The following is a 23568-nucleotide window of genomic DNA, read 5'->3' as shown; positions in this document are numbered from 1 at the left end:
TCACTTACTAGAGCATGTGAATGCGGATATTTGGGCTCGAAAAAGTTTCAATGCACCAAATTTTTAAAGGAAGAGAATCAAAGGAGCAAACTAGAAAGAGCTCGGATTTAGTTTAATTATGTTTTAGTGAGTATTTCTAGAGAGTTTTACTCGCTTTACTTTAGCGGGCCAGACCGGACTATTATAAGGATGGCAAACAGGCCCATGAGACTAGTTCGTTTAACTTGCCAAAAGAATAAGTCACGCAAAACTTATCCGGTTTAACTTGCTGACTTTGGTAGAAAAGAATGGCTTAGCAACCAAATTCTTTTATTTTTTTATATAAATGCAAAAAAGTTAAGTCTTTTTTATCCTTTTATATCAAAATTTTTGTAGACTTATGAATTTTATATAGTATTTTTTATAATTAATTGATTATCAAATTATAAAATTTATTTTTTATTTTAATTAACTTAATAAAAAAATTTGAATTTTTCAAAAAATATCAGAATAGGCTAAAGTTTTTTAATCTCCTATTTTAGCAGGGTAGGCTGCATTATAATTTTTTTTTTTCTATGGCTGAAATCTTATATATATAAAGAAGTACTGTATTATCAATCAAAATATAGTATATAGAAAAGATATTCATCTAAAAAGTAAAAACATTAACACAATACAACACAAATAGATTCGATTATATTAAGAAATAAATAATATAATAAAACCGAAATACATCTAAAAAATGACACTCACATATTTGTGTTAGTGCCTTTACCTCACAGGTGCATTGCTTGCTAGTGACCTAGTGCTGCCCGAAGCATGCGCTCCCAACCAAATGCTATGTGCAAAGCTTGGGTAGGAATATTGGAAGAATTGACAATGACGAATACCATGTACCATGTGCCCAAATGGGCATGATGACAAAGTGGTTGGCAATAATATACTACTAGAAAAATGGAATTGTCACCGTCCATGACCGTGTTGTCCGAAAAGGCAGACTAATTAACGAAACACAAAAATCTTATCCTGTAGCTCACACTTTAGATTTGAATTACCAAATATCTCAGCAACTCCTTTTGAAAATGGCACACATCTAAATATGAACGGATATATGGTTAAAGTTAAAGGTTCCGTTTTGAATTTTTTTTTTTTTATGGATTCAAAGTTTTGACCTTAGAAAGATGTTTAGACATTTTCACTTGTTTACTAGTAATTTATTATTTACGCTGTAAATTGCCAAGAACTTATTAAGATATGAGCTCGAAGTATAACAACCAAACGACAAAAAGTCACAATCTCGCCTTAACTCCCGTCACAAATGAGAATCCAAAGACATATAATCCCTAATATGTCTCCTCAAATTACATTATACCTTTGATAATATGGAAAATATAAAATAATACCTTATTCTCAATTCTCAACACTGAAGCCACAATACAAAGAACATAAATATAGAAAGAGTATAGTATATAGTCATATAGAGCTAGACAAAGATAAAGATTACTGAAATGCTCTCCCAACAAAGTGATCATCATATGTATACACTACTTGGTGGTGCTTGAATCCTTGACAATGGTAACAGGGCATGGGGCATGTGTCATCACAAAGTTGCTAACACTTCCCAATATTATCCTGGTTTTTGAGATCCAAGTCACAATAAATAGAGAAAGATATTATGTAGAGGTGTATCAATCAAGCAATAGGCATGATTTTCTTATTCCGTATAAAAAAATAAGAACATGACAGGTAATTGTGATTCATGTTTTTCAGAATTTCTGAAATATCTATTTCTTTAACAAAGGCTTTAAGATCTCCTCTCTTATTCATTTATTTTGCTGCCCTGACTGTCATATTTATTGAATTTAATTGAAAAATATAAATTTTCCAAAATTTTAAACTATGATCTATTTACAAATAAATTTTACAGAAAATATGGTCTAAATATATTCTTACTCTAATAATTTTAAAGCTTGAATTACACCTTTAAACTTAAAAATATGATTGCAGTATAATCTTTGATTCTAATGTCTAAATCTAATCTTGGTATTTGGTTAAGAAGATATAACGAAAATGAAAGTTTAAAAAAAATAAGAAGAAAATTAAATAATATTTTTAGGTGGTTTTACAACCAACCAACAGTCACCATAACCACTGATTATGTGTTTTTCAAAATTATATATAGCGTTATTTTCACAAGAAATTTTTTTTTGGTAGACTCAAAAAAATCTTCAATAAGAACAAATAATTGTTTTTACACTCTTCCATTATATTATCTACCAAAAAACTTTTCCATATATTAATTGTATCTTTTGTCTTTTCAGTACACACAAAAGCCAATTAACTTATGTGATCCTAATTTCTTTTTCTAAACTATACTCCAAAGAACAATAAAAATAGGGAATTGTACCCAAAATGAATAAATAAATAAATAAAATACACACCTTTGGATTGTGCTAAGTCCCCTGCTTCCCAGTACAATTGAGTCCAGTTTCAGATCTTCAATAGAATCCAGAAGTTTCTCTCTTGCGTCACCCCAATAAATTTTTGCAACAATGTTCACCTGAATCAAAACATAACTTCACTCATAAAGGTACCTCTAGAACAATCTATGCCAAAAAATCAAAACAGAGAAAAACAGAGAGAACAACAAAAGCAAACAGAGATTAGAACAAAAATAAAATAATTAAAAAGTAAAAAAAAAAAAGAAACCTCTTTTTGTCTTGCAGCAGTGTCAAGCAAATCAAGAACCTCAATATCAGTTTGAACTGCATACTTGTTCATAATCTCTTGCTCTCTAAACTCCGTCAAAGGAATCAGAGCTGCAAACATAACCAAACGAAGTCAGATCAGATCAATAACAGGATTAAAACAAAATCTGCAATAAAAAGAAAAAAGAAAAGAAAACACTTACGAGAACCATCTTTGAGCCAAAGCTGGTTACGAGATTCATCCGGAGAATTAGGGTTGATGTGGATGATGTAGAAAGTGTCACCTTTATCAGCCAAGTTGTCAAGTGCCCATTTCAGAGCATTCTTGCTGCTCTTTGAGAAGTCCATTGCCACTCCCACTTTCCTGTCCTTTCCCATGGTTTTCACTGATGATCGGAGAACAGAGTTGTATCTAAAGAGAAAAAAACAAACACAGGACTTGAATTAAGATTGATGAATAGTTGAATATATGTATGAGGAATGAGGGTGATGATATTGGCGACAGTGATAAGTGATAACTGAAATGGGTGTGCCAAACCCCAAAATCCCAAATAGTTATCTATGCTTCTCTACACTTTTTTAAAGATAGCTTACTAAAATATTCGTTTACAAAATTTAGACGGTGAATTAATTTAGAGAATAAGTGAATAACCTATGAACCACGGGTGCTTTCCTGAGTTATTGTATATGGGTATCAGATATATTTTGAATATAATACTTTAATACGTGTGTATATTATATTTAATTGTATTTTAATAAAAATAAAAATATTATTTATATATTAAAATTAATTATTAAAAACTTAAAATTAGTTATTAATATATTTGTATATAAATATATATGTAATTTTATTTATTTTTAATATGTATTTATATTTTAACATGTATTTTATATTAGTGGTTGATTTTGGTAGTTGATTTTAAGATACAGGTAGCATAATTCTAATAAAAAATAAAAAAAATTTCGAACACGTTTAGACACACATAAATATTATTACGTGTTAGCGTATTCAATCTTATCTTTAACATAAATTCTTAAAATAAATTTAGATATAGTATATATTATTATTTATTAAAATAAAAAATATTTTAAATATTTAATATAATTAAAATAAGATATTAAAAATAATTAAAAAATTAATTTATATTTTAATATTAATAAAATATCAAAATATTATTATGATTTATCTAAAAAATACTTTATATTTTATATATATACATATCCCGTATGTTATAAATTTTAAAATTCGTGTGTGAATGTATTCCTAATCATGTGGTGTCGCATGTTTATATCGGGCATCATAACACAATTAGGTTTTTAAAATATTTTGTCATGAACTTATAAATTTTTAAAGAAAATAAAATATTTGATAAATTTTTAAGTTCATAAAAGAATATCTAATAAATTTTTAAAACATTATAAGGGTAGACTTATTGATTCGCGACAAAAGAACAAATCGTGTTTAATGTTGTAATTTTTTAAGTATTTATAAGTTTGATTTTTAATATTTTTTAAGAATTTATATTATGTTTTTTCTCAAAAAATTTTTAAGTCTATTACAAAATCTTCTAAAAATTTTACATTTTTATTTGATATTTTATTTTTAAAAAATATATTACAAATTCTTTTAAAAAGTTATCTGCCGTATCATTCAAATTTAATATTAAAATGCTCATAACTTTGACATTCTAAATCTATAGGGCAATTAACCCTCCCTTTACACTTGTTTTTGGCAAATTACACACTGCTTTTTTCATTCTTTTTCAGATGTGCCGAAATTGAATTTTTAGAATATTATTCTTTTTTAAAGAAAAATGCATGGACGATAGCTATTCCCCGTTTTGTGTCGCAATCAAGGTTGTAGAAGAGAAGTTGCCAGGAAGCTTCGTCGCTGGTTTACACAATACAGTTTTCCACTTCCAAAAGATTTTATTCACATGTAACATTCTTATATTTAGCAGTAGTTCTAAAAATCCAGGATTTTTTTTAATATAAAATAAAAAAATAATTAATTTTTAAAAAAAAATATTTGAACTTTAAATTTTAGAATATAATTTTTTTTGGTATTAGGAGCAAATTCGTCGCACTTTTGGGCGAACTCTAGGTTGGGTTTCAAAAATAAAAGCATACCTGTTGGAGAGCGGAGTTGATAACCACAATTTTATTTTCTATTTTCGTTCTTATTGTTGACATTTTTTCTCTACAATGTCAAGGAATCCATTGTTATCCATTGATTATGATGGTGAAATAGTGTACGATGAAAAAGGTTCTATCGTTTTTAGATTGGGGCAACCGATAATTACCTATATGACATCAGAAGTTAAAGTCTAACAACGTTGAAGAATCTGATATTGCATTCCATCAGACAGCAAGAGACAAAAAGGGTGAAAAAATTTACTACAGATATTTAACCGAAGTATATGATAGTGTGTTTTATAAAAGGTATATCACAGTTGTCTTGACTTTGTTGATAGTATATCTATTAGACCACGGTTGTGAGAAATATTTCTGTTGTTTTGAATCAGGTATCGTTTACATGACGACGAGGACGTACGTCTTATAAGGTCGTGGCACAACCGATAGACAAATGTTCATCTGTTGGAATTATTCGTGTTCCTCATTGAGTTGGGTGGCCGAGGATCATCTGCAGATACTGTCGATGATAGTCCGTTGAGCGGAGCTGTTAGACGAAATATCAGAAGGACGATGGTGGATCTAAATATGCCACATGAAGGTAGTCAAGAGAGGTCTAATGTTGAAGTTCGTAATGCTGACATAATGGGTGACGATGTTGAAAGTCATGAGGGTTCTGCTATCAGGGATCCGATGATGGATCAGTATGAAGTTAACCCCGATGATGGAGACGATACTGATGATGAACCACCCGAAATTTCTGATGATGGTGACGAGGAAGAAGAGATGAACTACTACGGTGACACACAATTCGCTTTGACACAGCCTGCCATTTCTCGACAATATGACCGGCTGGATCACTTCTCCAGATTGAATATCGATGCAATGACTTCGGATTGGTCATTTACCCAGGGAGGCACCAAAGAGGATCCAAGCAATGAGTTCGAGGTTGGACAATAATTTCAGAACAAGGAAGAAATCATGTTGGCAGTTAAGAGGTATAGCATCAGGAGGGCTGCAGAGTATAAAATGGTATAGAGAGACCAGTTGAGGTATAATGCACAGTGTATCAAGTTCGGGCCCGGTTGTTCTTGGAGCATACTCATATCATATCGCCGAATGCAAGAAAAGTGGGAGGTTAGGAGATACACTGGTCCTCATACTTGCATGCAAACATTGATGGGTCAAGACCATCGTAGGTTGGATTCGAAGGTGATTGTTGAACACATTTTCACAATGGTCAAAGCAGATCGAACAATCAGCATCAGGGTTTTGCAAGGAGGTGTGGAGAATCACTTCAGTTACAAGGCGTCCTACAGAAAGGTTTGGCTTACAAAACAGATAGTCATTGCAAGAATATATGGATAATTGAGAGGAGTCATACAACAAGCTTCCTCATTGGTTATTCGCTATGCAGATATACTTGCCCGATAAGATATATTTCAGTATGGTTATTTACTATTAAAAAAGACACCATCTATATGTGCTAATTGATAATGGGTCTTTAGGTACTTGGGTGCAACTTGGGACACAGTCGTGGCCTGGTTCCGCCGACACCGTCATGTTTCATCGAGTTTTTTAGACGTTTTCACCGTGTATTGAGGCTTTCCAGCATTGCAAGCCACTTATTTTCACTTATATCTGCAGTGAAGAATGATCCACTAGACGGATCATCCATGTGTCATAGCTGGTATGTTGTGGCATCGCCGTAACATCCGGCAACCCGCCATCACCTCCCTGCATCAACCCCATCATCCAGTCAGGCACCAACATTGTCACATCAATCATGTCCTGAGTATCCAAGATGGACTTGTAGTCCATCTGGGGCCCGAGCTCCGATGGGCTGAATGGTAGCTCAAACTAGGTCCCCAAATCAAAATGCAGATGGCCCCTGACCTCCGATGTATGCCCCTGGTGGCTGGTCCTGGCCTCAGAGTGGTGTGACCCAGGTGGTCTCAGGGACAAGTAGTCTCCGGGAACGGGTCCTGAGAGAGCGCCAACAGTATGTCCGACATCCTCGGCCCGGCCAACTCCCTCTACCCCATGCGTTGGCAACCTGACTAAGTCTTTGTCGTGGTGAACCTCGTCATGGCCCTGCCTCCCTTGGCCTCCACTGCGTCTACCTCTCCCTCTAGCTCTACCCCGCCCCCTACCTCTCCCTCCCCCGGCAGCTGGCCGCAGCTCTGGAAGATGACCATCATCTGGCTGATGTAGATCTAGAGCAGCTGGATGGTGAATGGGTAGGTCATCTGGCACAACCCCTGCCGCCACTAGGTGTTGGTCACCCTGACCGAACAACTAGGTGTTGGTCACCCTGACCGAACAACTATATGTGGGCCCTGACGTGGCGAAAATTGGCGAGTTAAGAAATTATTATAAGATATACGTTGCAAGTACAGTCCTTAATCAGCCGAAAATCCGCTTATCAATTTAGAAGGGTTGTCACAATATTGAAATAAAAATACTGGGAGTATGAATCCCAGGTCGTCTCCCAACGAGTTGCAGAAAGATGTGCTATTTTATTAATCAGGTGTTTTCAAAAATGGTTGAGTTGATAAACAGGAAATTAAATCAGAGAATTTAGATAATTTAAATAAAAGCCTTGACTGGGAGTAGATTAGTTGGAAGCCCTATTCTTGTTGAAGTACTCTCAAGATTAATTAATAATTGAAGGTTGCTCTGCTTAGTTATCCTCTACTAGGTAAAGGAAAGTCAAGCAAGTTGGAAAGCTGTTTCAAGTCACAAGTCCTAATCCTCTCCCTTGGGAAGGACTAGTGCCAATGACTAGAGGGTGATTCAACAATAAACCCAATTACAATTTCTCTCTTGAGTAATTCAACTCAAGGTTTCCTTTCAATCATCTCCCAATCAAGTTATGGAACTACTCACTCATCATAATTATAGACTTCACAGAATCAATGGAGAAAATAAAAGAAGATATAATAAAAATAATAAAAGGGATTAATTAAAAATAAAAATAGTTCTATATTAATAACTTGTGAAAATAATCCAATGGCAACTCTGGAGGAATTAAGAATATGGAAGAATAAATGAAAGTAAATAAAAAACTATAGTGACTAGTACCGGAGGTAGACTCTTCTCCAAAGCTAAAGCCAAAATCTTCAAAATCCTAATTATGAATGTTCAAAACCTAGAGGAGGAGTAAATTCAGATCTAAAACTAAAAATTATGCTGAATGAATGTTGTTCTCTGTCTCTGCATGTTCCCTGGCTCTAATCTGTGTTTATGGGCCGAAAACTGGGTTGAAATGTGGCCCAGAAACTCTGCCAGCGACTTCTGAAATTATACAGATCGCGCACGTCACGCGGCCGTGTCGTCCACGCGTTCGCGTCACTCAGCATTTCTCGTACCACGCGTGCGCGTCGTCCACGCATTCGCGTCGTTCGTGCAGCTTCCAATCCGCGCAGTTGCGTCAGGCACGCGAGCGCGTCATGTGATTTCTTCCGTTTCGCGCGGGTCGCGTCATCCATGCGACCGAGTGACTTCTCACTAGTCATCCTGATAAACCCATATTTTGTGATATATTCTGTGCTTAGTTTGAGTGATTTATTCAATCCTTCACCCACTTATTCATATTAATTGCATAGTTTTACTTTCCCTTCCTTATTATGTAATGTATGTGAAAAACATGTTTCCTATGCATTAAAATTAATTATTTTAATTACCTTTATTTCCATTCGATGCCATGATTAGTGTGTTGAGTAGTTTCAGATCTTCTAAGGCAGGAATGACTTAAAGGATGGAAAAGGAAACATACAAAAATGGAAGGAAAGCATAAAACGGAGTTTTGGAGAAACTGGCATCCACGCGACCGCATGGACGACGCGGCCGCATGCCAAGCGCGAAGAAGCAGCGACGCGGCCGCATGGCTGACGCGACCGCGCGCCTAACGAAGAACACCTATGACGTGGCCATATGATTGGCGCGACCGCGCGACAAGGAAAACTCCAAATTGACGCGACCGTGTGACCCACGCGGACGCGTGACAGAGGCCACGCACCACAAATTGCAGAAAACGCTCAGAGCGGATTTTGAAGCCCTTTTTGGCCCAAATCCAAGTCCAGAAGTCATAGACCAGAGGTTATGAAGTGGAGGAATGCATCCATTGAGGGAGAGCTGGCATTTTTTAGTTACTTTCTATGATTTAGATCTAGTTTTGAGAGAGGTTCTCTCCTCTCTCTCTTTAGGATTAGGATTTAGGATTTAGGACTTCTCTTAGTTTTAGGAGTGACTCTCAATCCCAGGTTCAATGTTCTTTTACTCTATGTTATTTCTTATTTTCAGACATTTGAATGCTTGCTTGTATTAGTTATGTTGCCTATTTGGCCTATGCCACTTTCATGATGATTTTCTTATTTAATGATATTTGAGGTATTTCAGTTTAATATTGCTTTATTTACTTATGCCATTGATTCTTCCCAATCTGAAGATGTTTTTATTCCAGTAGATTTAATTTCCTTCCTTTTGGTCTTGGTTAAGAAATCAGTAACTCAGGAGTTATCTTAGCTCAAGATAATTGATAACTGTTATCTTTGCTAATTGAACTGAACTTCAATAATCCCAATCTTTTCTTAGGAAATAAATAGGATTCGAAGGTCTAACTAATTAGTCCCTTGACTTTCCTTTGCTCTAGCAAAGGTCAACTAAGTGGAATTAAGATTCAACTTTCATTATTATTGCTAAGAATAAAAAAGTCTGGACTTCCAATTTCTCATACCTTGCCAAAAGTTTGCTTTACAGTATTTATTTATTCTAATTGCTATTTAAATTAATTGCCATATTCACTCCTCATTCTTGAAACCCCAAATTTACAATCTCCATAACGAATAATAAGAACATACTTCCCTGCAATTCCTTGAGAAGACGACCCGAGGTTTAAATACTTCGGTTATCAATTTATTTAGGGGTTTGTTACTTGTGACAACCAAAACGTTTGTATGAAAGGACTTTTGTTGGTTTAGAAGCTATACTTGCAACGGGAATTTATTCTGAATTCTAGACCACGCAAAAATCCTCTCATCAAAATGGCGCCGTTGCCGGGGAATTGCAAATGTGTGCCTTATTATTGGTTATTATAAATATTTTTCAAAAAAAAATATTTTTCTTTTGCTTGTTTTTTTGTTTTCTCTCTTCCCTCTTATTTCTGATAACTATTATGAATTCTCACCCCTCTCGCTTTGAGTTTGGTTCTAATTTTGTTGCAAGGAATGGAAGTTATAACAGGACTATGCATCAAGGTCTAAGCAATCAAAGATGGATTGAGCCACAAGGATCTAACCAACCCTTCAGGCAACAACACCATCCTAGATACCATGGACAAAGAACATTTTACAATGCATGTCCAACTGATAGATTCAGTGGACCGCCTTGTAGGTACCAACAAGCCCTACCCTGTGCTCAGAGACCATCCTTCCAACACAGCCCCAATCCACCATACTCACAAGCTTCTTTTCACCATTCACTACCACATGATCCTTATCCACCCCAATGCCAATTCAATTACTCCCAAGAACCACCACTCTCCTACAAACCATGTTCATATCCATCAAGCCAAGAATCACAGGTTCACTTCGAAGAATCAGTAAACCAATTCAATACAACCCTTCAGCAACTGGAGCAGGCAATAAATCAACTATCTTCTAGACATTTAGCCATTCAACAGACTTCCATGGCTTCATGTGGAGAATCTAATGAAGAATGTATTGTGAAGAAGACACAAGGAACTCCAGTGGACAGCATAGAGCATAACTTCGTACTAGAACAAGTAGAAGACGCTGTCATTATAGAAGAAGAAGAGTTGGTTGAAGATTTAGGAGATGCTGAACCTCCACGGGAATACAGAGTCATGGAAGACCCCGTCAAGGATGTTACAACTGACGCTAAAGAGGATGTTGCACAACCTCCAATGCGGATATCTTATGAAGGACTGGACGGAGTAACTCAAGACGCATGTTTCTTTGATGATGATAGTCACCAGTCAAGTCCTCCTCGTGATGAACTTGCATCTGCAAATGAATCCTTTGAGACAGAAGAATCTTCCCCAAGTGAATACGAAGATGATACAGAGGTCGATTATTCTCAACCTCCTGTTTATGACTCAAGTGATGAGGAAGATATGGAAGACTTTGACTAGGACATGGCTGGAATGAAAAAGGTTTGCAAGGAAGTGGAGGAATCCACTAAAGACCACAAGGGAGTAGATCTTGCAGAACCCCTGGAAACACTGATCCCAAGGCCATTACCACCTAATACAGACTTCAAGTGGGTAAAATCCTTAACTCTTATCTTTATTTTTCCACTTGAATATGGTTTGCTTGAAACAGATGGTCAGCTTAGAGCTCTTTGCGGCTTTAAGAGAAAAAGGGAAATGACTCGCACTCAGCGCTGGTATGCAAGATCCAATGAGGTTTTGCACTTCAATTTGAGGCGCAGAAGTTGGTGTCAAGTTCACTTGATAGGATCTCGGAAAACGTTTGGTCATCTTGGTGAGAGTCTAATTTCCAAACCGCCCGGATGGAAAAGTATAGATGCAAACAAAGGCGAATTTGGAACCAAAGTTTGGGATCCTGGAAAGTACTCTGATATTCATCACCCCAGGAGTCTAAAAATCTGTTTGAAGCTGCTCAGAAGCTTCACATGCCTAGTTTGGGAACCCGGAGGATGCTGGCATTCCAAACACTGGTGGAGATTCCTTGACGAATTTAAGCACAAGCCACCATAACAGGAAGCTCATTCAATGTCCAACTTAAGGACTTTAACCAAAAGTGCTAGGTGGGAGACAACCCACCATGGTATGATCGTCCCGTTTTCAGTTTTCATTTTTATCTGTTTTTATTTGTTTTTTGAATTTCAATTGAACCTGGAATTTTGCATAACATTCATTGCATCTGCATTCATATTAGCATTGCATCTTGCATTCTAAAAAAAAAAAAGAGGGCATGGGACGCAATCGCATCACTCATGCGATCGCGTCAGTTGCGATGAAACACCCCCCCACGCGTCCGCGTCAATCACGCGGTCGCGTGACCTGAAAATCGGCGTAAAGATCCAACGCCCAGAAAGTTGGGCTGGAATCGTGTGACCATTGTACTTTTTGCACAAAAGACCCATGCGATCGCGTCCCTGACGCGATTGTGTCACATGCACATACACTAACCCACCGACAGCGTGAGCGACGCGATCGCGTCGCGCGGATTACACACCACCCCAAAGGAGACAGAGAGTTGCGCTGACACGATGCTGGAATCGTGCGTTTAGCACAATTTCACGCGACGCGATCACATGCCTCATGCGATCGCGTCACCCTCTCTTCTATCCGTTCCACGTGATTGCGCGACCCAAGTGATCGCGTCAACCCCATTTCACCCCAGCTACGCGACCGCGTGCTCCACGCGATCGCGTGGATTTGAATTATAACCCCCTGTCACGCGAACCCTATTAGTCGCGCCCCCCTCCCGAAACCCTCTCCTCCCTCTCTTCTCCCCAACCCCCCCAACCACCACCCAGCCACCACCACCGACAACCCCCGCCACCACCGACCACCCAGACCCAACCACCACCCCCCTTCCTCCTTCCCCCTCTTTCTTCTTGTTTCCCCTTTCTCCCCTCACCGCCACTGCCCCCTCCCCGATCACCCTCCGCCGCTGCCACCCTCCGCGTCGCCCACAGCAGCCGCACCACCTTCAACCACCACCACCCTCACCCCCGTCCCAACCCCCATACCCCCCTACCCCTACCTGTCCCCTAACCCGCAGCCACCGCCGTCGTGCCAACCCCCGCCGCCGCACCGGACGCTACCTCCACTCTCCCCCGGTCACCTTTCTGCCCCACTCGCCTTAATTCGTCTACCAGGTTCCGCATCACATCCCCTTCTATCCATTCGTAATTTGTTCATATTTTTCTCTTTTTGTTCATATTTAGACTAGTTAGATATGCATGTTGTAGTGGATTATAGGTTGTTAGGTAGCCTAGGATGTGGTTAGTGGATTTAGGCCTGATAATTGCGCTGTTCGTGTTTCTTGCTTTATGATTTTCACAATTCTGGTGTTTCTGTTATGTTGCTATTGTTCATATGCTATGATTTCTTGTTTCATGCTGCTTTTTACATTGCCCTTTTCATGTTCATACTCCGTATATGTGATTGCAGCTATGTTTATTTTCGATTCATATGAACTATTCAGCTGCTATTTATTTTCCGGGATAGTCCAATTTTAGCCGAAATGTTGCCCAATTTTCTGTAAAATATTTCCATTCATGTCTTGGTTTTGGCAATTTCAACTGTGCTTTCCTTATATTTCACCAAACCAATTCATGAATGCCAGGGCACGCATTCTTATTCTCTTTGATCTCCTGATTCATAACTTGCATTGTTGATGTTTGATTCCAATTTTTGCTATTTCTATCTCTATTTGAATCATCCTCAACCTATTTGCCTATTTGTTTTCCTATTTTTATTATATCCTGGTTTTCTATTTTTCAGGATGTCAGATTCCCAGAGAAAGGAAAAAGGAAAGGCTACCACTGGCAAACGTAAGAGAGGAGATTCTTCTATGTCTGTCATAGATCTTCTGCATGATGCCTCCTGGCGGGAAAAACACTTTACCGCCCAGGAGAAGGCTGACCAGCTACTCCCTGCTACTGGTCCCATAAAGTTTGCAAACCGTTACTGTGAGCTGAAGTATCCGGTGTTTGCAACCTCCAGGAACCTATACCTGGAGAGAACTCTGAAGATCCCAGGAGAACTCCAGCAATATACCTCTGATCAGATCAAAGAAAGAGGCTGGTTCTTCCTGGAGACGAACCTGACAGAGGTCAATGCATCTTGGGTTAGGGAATTTTACTGCAATTACTTCAAAACTTCCCTAGATGTAGTGAACCTTAGAGGGAAGCAGATACTGGTCACTGAAGAAGCAATTGAGGACATTCTGCAGCTCCCACCTAAGTCCGATTAGCCTAATGGTTACAAAAGGGCTGAGGAGGACATGCGCTTTATGCGATTTGATTGGGATGCAGTCAAGGCCAGGATAACCCTTGACCCGACTGTTCCGTGGGAAATGGGTCAGCACACCACCATGCCTAAGGGAATCAAGCGGGCTTACTTAAATGATGAGGCTCGGTTATGGCATCAGATTTTAAGCAACTATATTATGCCGAGTACCCATGAGACAGAGATACCAGCCGCTATGATCACCCTCCTTTGGTGTGTGTTGAAGGGTAAGGACCTATACCTACCACGCTTTATCTGGACCTACATGGCCAGGGTCTACGTCCGAGGCACTCTTCCCTTTCCCTATTTGGTTACACAGATGGGCCGTCATGTTGACGTGCCTTGGGAGGATGCCGATGAGAAGCCCATGGCTGCAGACCGCAGGAAGATTATTCCTCACAGTAGGAACTTTCTAGCTTTGGGCTACAGACCCCCACCCTTCACTGCTACTGATGAGACAGCCATACCATCTGCTGGTCCTTCTTCTTCCACAGCTACCCCTGCTACCACTACTGCACCTCCACCTGTCTTAGAGCCAGTTTATCACCTTGTGCACTGCCTGTTTCAGCAGCTAGACAGAATGGAGCGCCGCAACCGGCGCCGGTATGAGAGATCTGAGCGTCGCAACAGGCGACGCTATGAGCACCTGAAGCTGTTGATTCGATCTGGCGGCGACATCCCCTCTGAGCCTGACACACCATCAGACCCATCTGAGGAGGAGGCGGATGAGCACGAGGAGGAGCCGACACCCCCTCAGGCTGCACAGGCAGGCACCGAACAGGCTGCACCACAGTAGGAGGTCCCACATCAGATCCAAGCTGCAGATCCCGAGATTCCCATTCAGTCAGCACCTCCTCTACAGCAGACAGATCCTCAGACCACCACCACAGAGACTCCAGCTATCCACCCTACCAGTGATGATACCCCTTCACACCCAGCTTGAGCGAGCATCGAGGACGATGCTATTATTTAAGTGTGGGGAGGTTGCCATCTCTGGCATATCTTATTTTGGTGAACCACTACAAACTCTCTCTTATTTTGTTCATTTTCTGTATTTTTGCATATTTTTCTCTTTTTGCTTTTTATTGTACTCTTTGCATTTTGCACTTTGAGCTATATGTATACTATTTTGGATATTTTGGCTTGATTTGCACATTAGTTTACTGGTTTTATTTAAGTGGATTAATTAGTATAGTTTACCCTTTTTAGTATATGATAGTTGACTTAATTGAAAAATAAAAAGGAAGTAAGCTAGAGACTTTAACAAGATATAAACAATCCACACCTTGTATATATAGCATTACATGTTAGTTAGTTAACAATATTTCATCAAGGAGAAACACTAAAACCTTAAAGGCCACTTAAAACAATTTTTTTATGAGAATAATGGAAAATTTTAACTAAACCTGCATGACATATATGAATGATGTATGATTTATGAGTTTGAGAACATACAGCCTGTGAGTTTTGAGCTTAATTGTATGGTTATATTTAAACCATAATATTTTATTCCTGTGTGTTCCATCCTTCTTTTTTATTCTGGTGTTCTTTGCTTTGTTTTAATCTATATGTCCGATTATAGAATATAGATACATACCAAGAGAGTGATTGAGGCCTTGTTTGATTTTAACTCACTTATCCCAAATAAAGCCTACCTTTTATGCCATCCTTGTTAGCTCTCTTGAGCCTTTTTAATCCCCTCTTGTTCTATAACCAAATTACTAGCCTTAAGCAGAAAAAAAAAAACAAATTAAAAATCCCAAGTTGAATCCTTGGTTAGCTTAAGATAGAAATTGTGTAATCAATTAAGTGTGGAAAAACTTTATAGGAACATGGATGATAGAAACAAAGGTAGAAAAGTTGAAAAGAATAAAAAAAAATATATTGGGAAGCATGCTCATGTGAAATTAAAATAATTAATTACCATGTGCACTAAAAAAGAAGTTTTTATTTTCAATAAAGGGGATACAAAAGAATTTCCCAAAAATGCAAATTAAAGCAAATGCACATGGTATAAGAACAAAATATGAGCATGTAACATAAAAAGTGGGAATTATGGGAAAATAGGTAAAGAAGCTTTACTTTAGAAATTATGTATGTTAGGTGAGATCTTAGACTAATTAAAGATTCACTTATTAGCTCACTTAGCCTTATACATATACCCTTACTTTTACCTTGACCCCATTACAACCTTAATTAAAGACCTCATGATTTTTGGTATGTCTATATTTTATAATTGTTGATTGGTTAGATGAAGAACAAAGTTATAGAAAGTAAGGATAAAAAGAAGAATAGAGTGATTAACCCAACAAACACTGAGTGACTAGAGAGTAAACACAAAATCCAGTGAGGGTTCACTAACTCATTAACATATATCTCTGCTTAAATTACTAATTGTCTTGCAAGTTTATAAAATATTTTTCTCTCCCATCTCAATTGTAAAAGTGCTTTATCATTATCTAAGGTTGGCTATATATATATGATTCCTTGAGAATGTAAATTGATTTAACTACATGTAAGCTTTATATATCAGTGAATAAAATTAGAATTGCATCATGCATTTAGTTAGTTGCATTTAGATTAGAATTTCATTGCATGGCATTCAACCACTTCAACCTTACTTTTTACCTTGGACATAGCATGAGGACATGCTATTACTTAAGTGTGGGGAGGTTGATAAACCCATATTTTGTGATATATTATGTGCTTAGTTTGAGTGATTTATTCAATCCTTCACCCACTTATTCATATTAATTGCATAGTTTTACTTTCCCTTCCTTATTATGTGATGTATGTGAAAAACATGTTTTCTATGCTTTAAAATTAATTATTTTGATTACCTTTATTTCCATTCGATGCCATGATTAGTGTGTTGAGTAGTTTTAGATCTTCTAAGGCAGGAATGACTTAAAGGATGGAGAAGGAAACATACAAAAATGGAAGGAAAGCATAAAACGGAGTTTTGGAGAAACTAGCATCCACGCGGCCGCATGCCAAGCGCGAAGAAGCAGCGACGCGGCCGCATGGCTGACGCGACCGCGCGCCTAACGAAGAACACCTATGACGCGGCCATATGATTGACGCGACCGCGTGACAAGGAAAACTCCAAATTGATGCGACCGTGTGACCCACGCGGACGCGTGACAGAGGCCGCGCACCACAAATTGCAGAAAACGCTCAGAGCGGATTTTGAAGCCCTTTTTGGCCCAAATCCAAGTCCAGAAGTCATAGACCAGAGGTTATGAAGTGGAAGAATGCATCCATTGAGGGAGAGCTGGCATTTTTTAGTTACTTTCTATGATTTAGATCTAGTTTTGAGAGAGGTTCTCTCCTCTCTCTCTTTAGGATTAGGATTTAGGATTTAGGACTTCTCTTAGTTTTAGGAGTGACTCTCAATCCCAGGTTCAATGTTCTTTTACTCTATGTTATTAGACATTTGAATGCTTGCTTGTATTAGTTATGTTGCCTATTTGGCCTATGCCACTTTCATGATGATTTTCTTATTTAATGATATTTGAGGTATTTCAGTTTAATATTGCTTTATTTACTTATGCCATTGATTCTTCCCAATCTGAAGACGTTTTTATTCCAGTAGATTTAATTTCCTTCCTTTTGGTCTTGGTTAAGAAATCAGTAACTCAGGAGTTATCTTAGCTCAAGATAATTGATAACTGTTATCTTTGCTAATTGAACTGAACTTCAATAATCCCAACCTTTTCTTAGGAAATAAATAGGATTCGAAGGTCTAACTAATTAGTCCCTTGACTTTCCTTTGCTCTAGCAAAGGTCAACTAAGTGGAATTAAGATTCAACTTTCATTATTATTGCTAAGAATAAAAAAGTCTGGACTTCCAATTTCTCATACCTTGCCAAAAATTTGCTTTACAGTATTTATTTATTCTAATTGCTATTTAAATTAATTGCCATATTCACTCCTCATTCTTGAAACCCCAAATTTACAATCCCCATAACCAATAATAAGAACATACTTCCCTGCAATTCTTTGAGAAGACGACCCGAGGTTTAAATACTTTGGTTATCAATTTATTTAGGGGTTTGTTACCAGTGACAACCAAAACATTTGTATGAAAGGACTTTTGTTGGTTTAGAAGCCATACTTGCAACGGGAATTTATTCTGAATTCTAGACCACACAAAAATCCTCTCATCACATCCCCTCAATTCTTTGTGTTCCTTCCATTTTTGCATGCTTCCTCTTCATTCCTTACGCCATTCCTGCCCTATGAAGTCTGAAACACTTAACACATAGATCAGGGCATCGAATGGTACAAAGGAAGATAAAAATATATAACTAAAAGATCTTTAGAAAGCAGGTTATCAATCATAGAATATTTTTAGGAAGAAATTGTAAATACATGCAAATCATATGAATAAGTGGGCAAAGACTTGATAAAACCACACAATCAAACACAATATGAATCATAAAATAGTGGTTTATCAACCTCTCCACACTTAAACATTAGCATGTCCTCATGCTAAGTTGAAGGAGATGAATATGAATGAGTAGGAACATGTAAGACTCATGCAATGCAACCTATATACATATGTATGCAACTATATGATTTTGTCTACATGATTAAAAATAGATAAGTTCTCTAAGACAAAATATATATAGCTTCTAAACCAACAAAAGTCCTTTCTTACAAACGTTTTGGTTGTCACAAGTAACAAACCCCTAAATAAATTGATAACCGAATTATTTGAACCTCGGGTCGTCTTCTCAAGGAATTACAGGGAGGTATGTTCTTATTATTGGTTATGAGTTTTGTAAATTGGGAGTTTTGAAAGTAAGGAAGAAGTATGTTAAATGACAAGTAAAATTAAAATAGTAATAATAAAATAAACTTTTGGCAAGGTATTAGAACTAGAAGTCCTATCCTTATCAATTGTGATGAGAATTGGATTTTAATCCCACTTAGTTAACCTTTACTAAAGCAAAGGAAAGTCAAGTGGAATAATTAGTTTGATCCTCAAGTCCTAGTCAATCCCTGTGGGAAGACTAGCTTTAGAGCGATCTGCCAATTTCAACCACTGCTTTATTTGATAACTCAAGCGTCACCAATTACTTAACTAGAGCCAAAAGGGAAAATTCTAAATTAAATTGAAGACATCATAAATAGAATAAAGCAACCATAAATCTGAAATACCTCAATTGCATTAATAAAAGCAGTCAAATATAACATGGAAAAGTTCATAAGAAAATTGGGCAACATAAGTCAAATACAAATAAAAGCATTAGAGTATCTAAAAGTGAAAGAGAAATATAAAGTAAAAGGAATATTGAACATGTGATGAAGAAGAAATAAATCCTAATTTCTAAAAATCCTAATCCTAAATCCTAAGAGAGAGGAGAGAGACTCTCTCTCTAAAAACTACATCTAAATTATGAAAAGTATGAATTCTTAGTCTTCTTTCATTCCTCCACTTTACAACCTTTAATCTGTATTTTCTGGGCTTAAAACTGGGCCGGAAATAGCCCAGAATTCGCTGGTTATGAAATCTGCCACGCTGATTTTCGCAGATGCGACGCGTCCGCGTGGAGCGCGCGTTCGCGTCGCCTACCTGTATGCCCACTATGTTAAATTATATATCAAATCGAAGCCCCGAATGTTAGCTTTCCAACGCAACTGGAACCGCATCGTTTGGACTTCTGTAGCTCAAGTTATGATCGTTTGAGTGCAAAGAGGTCAGGCTGACAGCTTAGCAATTTCTTCAACTTCTTGTATTCCTTCAACTTTTGCATGCTTCCTTTCCATCCTCTAAGCCATTCCTGCCCTGTAATCTCTGAAACCACTTAACACACATATCAAGGCATCGAATGATAATAAGAGAGGATTAAACATAGCAAAATTAAGACCAAAGAAGCATGTTTTCAATCATAGCACAAAATCAGGAAGGAGAATGTAAAATCATGCAAATCATATGAATAAGTGGGCAAAGGCTTGATAAAAACCACTCAATTGAGCACAAGATAAACCATAAAATAGTAATTTATCAGGCCCACTACAGATACCAACTCAAGTATGGAAGGGAAGGCGCAGGTCTATATGATGGTGTATCTGTAGTTAATGGTCGGCACAAGCATCTCACATCTCATGCCAGCCACTAAGCAGATGCAGGAACCACTCGCCTCAACCAAACCGACCATCCAGTCTGTGCATCTCGTCAATATTCAGTGGCCTGGTCGGAATGTGCTGCAGGCCACCGAACTGACGTACCACCCGATCCACCTGATGCCACTCGACAATAATGAAGCAAAGCAGCGGACATATAACCGCCGCCGAGGCTTAAGCCTCTGCTATCAATGGTGGAACTAGATCATGCAGCTCTGGGTCAGCATACGACGTCTACTAAACCTGTTCAAAAAATGCAAATTAATGACAGCATTCAGATTTCAAATGCAATATTCGTATTTAACTAAAATAAATTTGTAAATCTTAAATATTTATGACATACACGTTCAGGATGCCAATCCCGTTCAGGGTACACCTGTAATGCCTAAGCTTGTGCTCGCCTCTGGAATTGTTTAGCCGGTATTGAACCCACCTACAATACCACGAATGAGGCCACATTATTGCTCAATTAACTAGTTAAAAAAATAATGAAGAGTTTTTACAAAAATAGATAATACCTCTCGACCAGCAAAAATCGACGAGTATCAAATTCATCGGGCCATAGTAGTGAAATATGGCGAGAGGCCCAGGATAGCAGCAAGCTGATGCAACCACCCAAATTGTGCTAACCATGTTCCGTGGCACGACACATCTAGTGGTACAACCATGCCAGCACAGCCGAGTCCCATGATAACCCGCCATATGTGTCAAGGTCCTCTAGGAGGGGGAGCCATCTTATATGCACCCGAGAGTCAGATGTATCTGGGAATAGGATACCCCCGATCAACTACATGATATATCTTCTCATGTACCTTAACAGGCGCTTCTCAGTGGTGTCCTGCTCCAACAATCCGCATACTGTGTTGTGGAACCATGTGAGCTTCACAGTCCACTTGGTCTGTGAGTATCTGTTATCAGGGCCAGGAATAGCATTCAGTAGTTGCTGGCAGAAGTCCTCAATGGACCGTCCCTGATGGTGCTACTCCCAACCACCTATGCATCCACTAACAAGATCACTGTCGATCTTGAGTCCCAACTGATAGGTCACGTTCTGCAGGGTGATAGTCATTTCTCCGCATGATAGATGAAACATGTGGGACTCAGGCCTCCACCTCGTTATCAACGCCGAGGCTAATGGCCAGTCGTGCTCGAACTTAACCATATACGTCACATACTCAAACCTGGCTCGTCTGAGATATGGCCTAATCTGCTTCAGTGGCCGTCTCATAAAATTCCGTCTAGTGCGCAAGATCCGAGACGCCTACCAAGCGGAATCAATAAATAAAAACAAAGGATAGTGAACACATTAAATAACAAATTCACTATTCATTAATTACAACAAAATAAACAACAGCGATAAAAGTGTACCACTCGATCAAGTCTACCAGCAATGTGCTTAACATGATCCAATCTGTAATGCGTATCCCTGTAACCTAATAACTACAGCTCCATCTAACCACACTCTAGTAAAATAAAATAACATATACTGAACTTATTTCCTTTCACATTAACTAAATTCTTAAAAAATATATTTACATCTCCTACTTGTCTACCTTACTTCTTAATCAGTTTATAAACTTACTAATTAAAATTTAATCCAACTACATGAGGCCATCAACTAACACCCTCAACAACCCTAATCAATAACTAACAGAACCCTAAATTTTATTAATCACGTTTTTTTTCTAATCTAACATAACCTAACTAATTATTCTGCTAATTACCTTCTAATTCACAACTTAAACTATCTATTCCGACTAAACTAACTAAGAATTGACTAATAACTTATACTAATTAACATGTTATAAACAATAAACAGCAACTGTACTAGAAAACAATAACGTAAAAAAACATAACTAACATGTTATATACTTTAACTAACATGTAAACCCTAAATTGTAACTCTAACTAACATGCAAATAATAAATCTGTAACTCTAACTAACATGCAACCAATCAACAGTAACTTTAACTAACATGTAAACAGTAACTCTAACTAACTTAAAAACAGTAACGTTAACTAACATATTATTTACTGACCTGAAACTAACGATGTCGTTGATAACGAATTTTACGGACGTTGAAACACAGAAAATATCGTACAGAAAAATCTGACTATCACAAGTGATGGAAGAACAAAGCAAATTTGGAGGAGAGATTTGGAAAGAAAGCAACAAATGAAAATGACCCCACATTTTATATATTCTGCCGAACTCAACATAAAATTTGCCGGGGGTGCAGCGAACTTCATAATTTATATAGAGTTATTAGGGGTGCGGCGAACTTGCCCCTAATGCAAAAAGAAAAAGAAAAAATAATATTCTAGAATTTAAAGTTTAAATATCTTATTTTGAGAATTAATTATTTTTTTATTTTATATTAAAAAAATTCTAAAAAATAGAATTAGGCATTTACAGATTTAAAAAATAAAAATTCTATCGAAGCTTAATTGCAATTGAATAAAATATAATAACGTAATTAACTGTATTATATAGATACTAAAAATTAGATATTAATTTATTTATTTGTATAAAATATATAGTAGAAATATCTAAAAAATAATATACAGATACATAATAATTTATTTAATTATTAATTTTAGTGTATATATAATATTTTTATAAAAAAATAATTATGTATAAGATATAATTTTTTAAATAAATATTTTTAATTGACTTGCCACTAAAAAATAGAAAGATTCACTAGTTTAACGGTTTTAGTATATATATTGTTTCGTTTTCGTAAAATACACATTGATTTTTAATAATAAAGAATATTGTTATATATATAAGTTTTTTTGGCATATAAGTTACATAAGTTAATCCTAACCCAACAAAATTTACTTACATAACATGTGCGTAAAATCATGTTGTTCTTCTTTGTATCTCGCGTTCCTTCTCCTCCTCTACCTCTTCCTTCTTTTTCTCCTTTTTCTTTGTGTTTCTCTTCCTTTTTCTTCACGTGTTTCATCTTTATCATCGTTTTTTATTACTGTTGTTGTTGCTGCATTCTTTTCCTCCTCTTCTTTCTATTGATTTTGCAATATTATGTATTTTTTTGTTTGATTTTTTCCTTCCAAGAAGAATTATGAGAATATGAAATAAGAAGATGAAGAAGAAGAAACAGTAGAAGATGAGGAGGATGAAGAGGAAGAGTTTTGAATTTTGCAGAACTTATTAGCACACATACACAAAAAATTCTTAAACAATATATTCAAATATCTTCGTGTGACACCCAAATTTGCTACAAATACAGAAAAATATTTCTTCTAATGCTGCATTTTTTCTTCTTTTTTTTCTTATTTCTTTCTTTCTTTTAGTTAAATGAATGTATGTTCATCCTCTTCCAAGTAATTTTGTAGTATTATGTGTTTTTTCTTCTTCTTTGTTTGATTTTTTTATTTTTATTCTTGTTAAAAGAGTAAAACAAAAAGAAACTTGAGAATGTAAAATAAGAAAAAAAAAAGAAGAAGATGATGATAATGATGAAAAAAAAGAAGAAGAAGCAGCAGAAGATGAGGAGGACGAAGAGGAAGAGTTTTGAATTATACAAAACTTATCAGCACACATACACCAAAAATTCTTAAACAATACACTCAAATATCTTCGT

At 37.0% G+C, this 23568-nt stretch overlaps 1 protein-coding gene across 2 annotated transcripts; it reads right to left on the bottom strand.

The window, feature by feature from the left end:
* Positions 1–1247: 1247 nt before the first annotated feature.
* On the bottom strand, positions 1248–3388 carry LOC130976627 (universal stress protein PHOS32-like). 2 transcript variants are annotated; one of them, XM_057901539.1, is made up of 5 exons: positions 3340–3388; positions 2891–3099; positions 2689–2798; positions 2421–2539; positions 1248–1611 (listed from the first exon to the last, which is right to left on the bottom strand). In XM_057901539.1, exons 2-5 carry the CDS (start codon positions 3063–3065, stop codon positions 1524–1526), a joined length of 492 nt encoding a protein of 163 aa, XP_057757522.1. In that variant the 5' UTR covers positions 3066–3099; positions 3340–3388; the 3' UTR covers positions 1248–1523. The 2 variants fall into 2 exon arrangements, with proteins under 2 accessions (XP_057757522.1, XP_057757521.1); XM_057901538.1 differs by lacking the exon at positions 3340–3388 and having other exon boundaries at positions 2891–3332.
* Positions 3389–23568: the final 20180 nt, after the last annotated feature.

The sequence above is a fragment of the Arachis stenosperma genome, chromosome 4 (genome assembly GCF_014773155.1).
Source record: "Arachis stenosperma cultivar V10309 chromosome 4, arast.V10309.gnm1.PFL2, whole genome shotgun sequence".
Taxonomy (NCBI): domain Eukaryota; kingdom Viridiplantae; phylum Streptophyta; class Magnoliopsida; order Fabales; family Fabaceae; genus Arachis; species Arachis stenosperma.
Note: the sequence above shows the minus strand (reverse complement) of the source record. Positions and strands in the feature narration are given on the sequence as shown.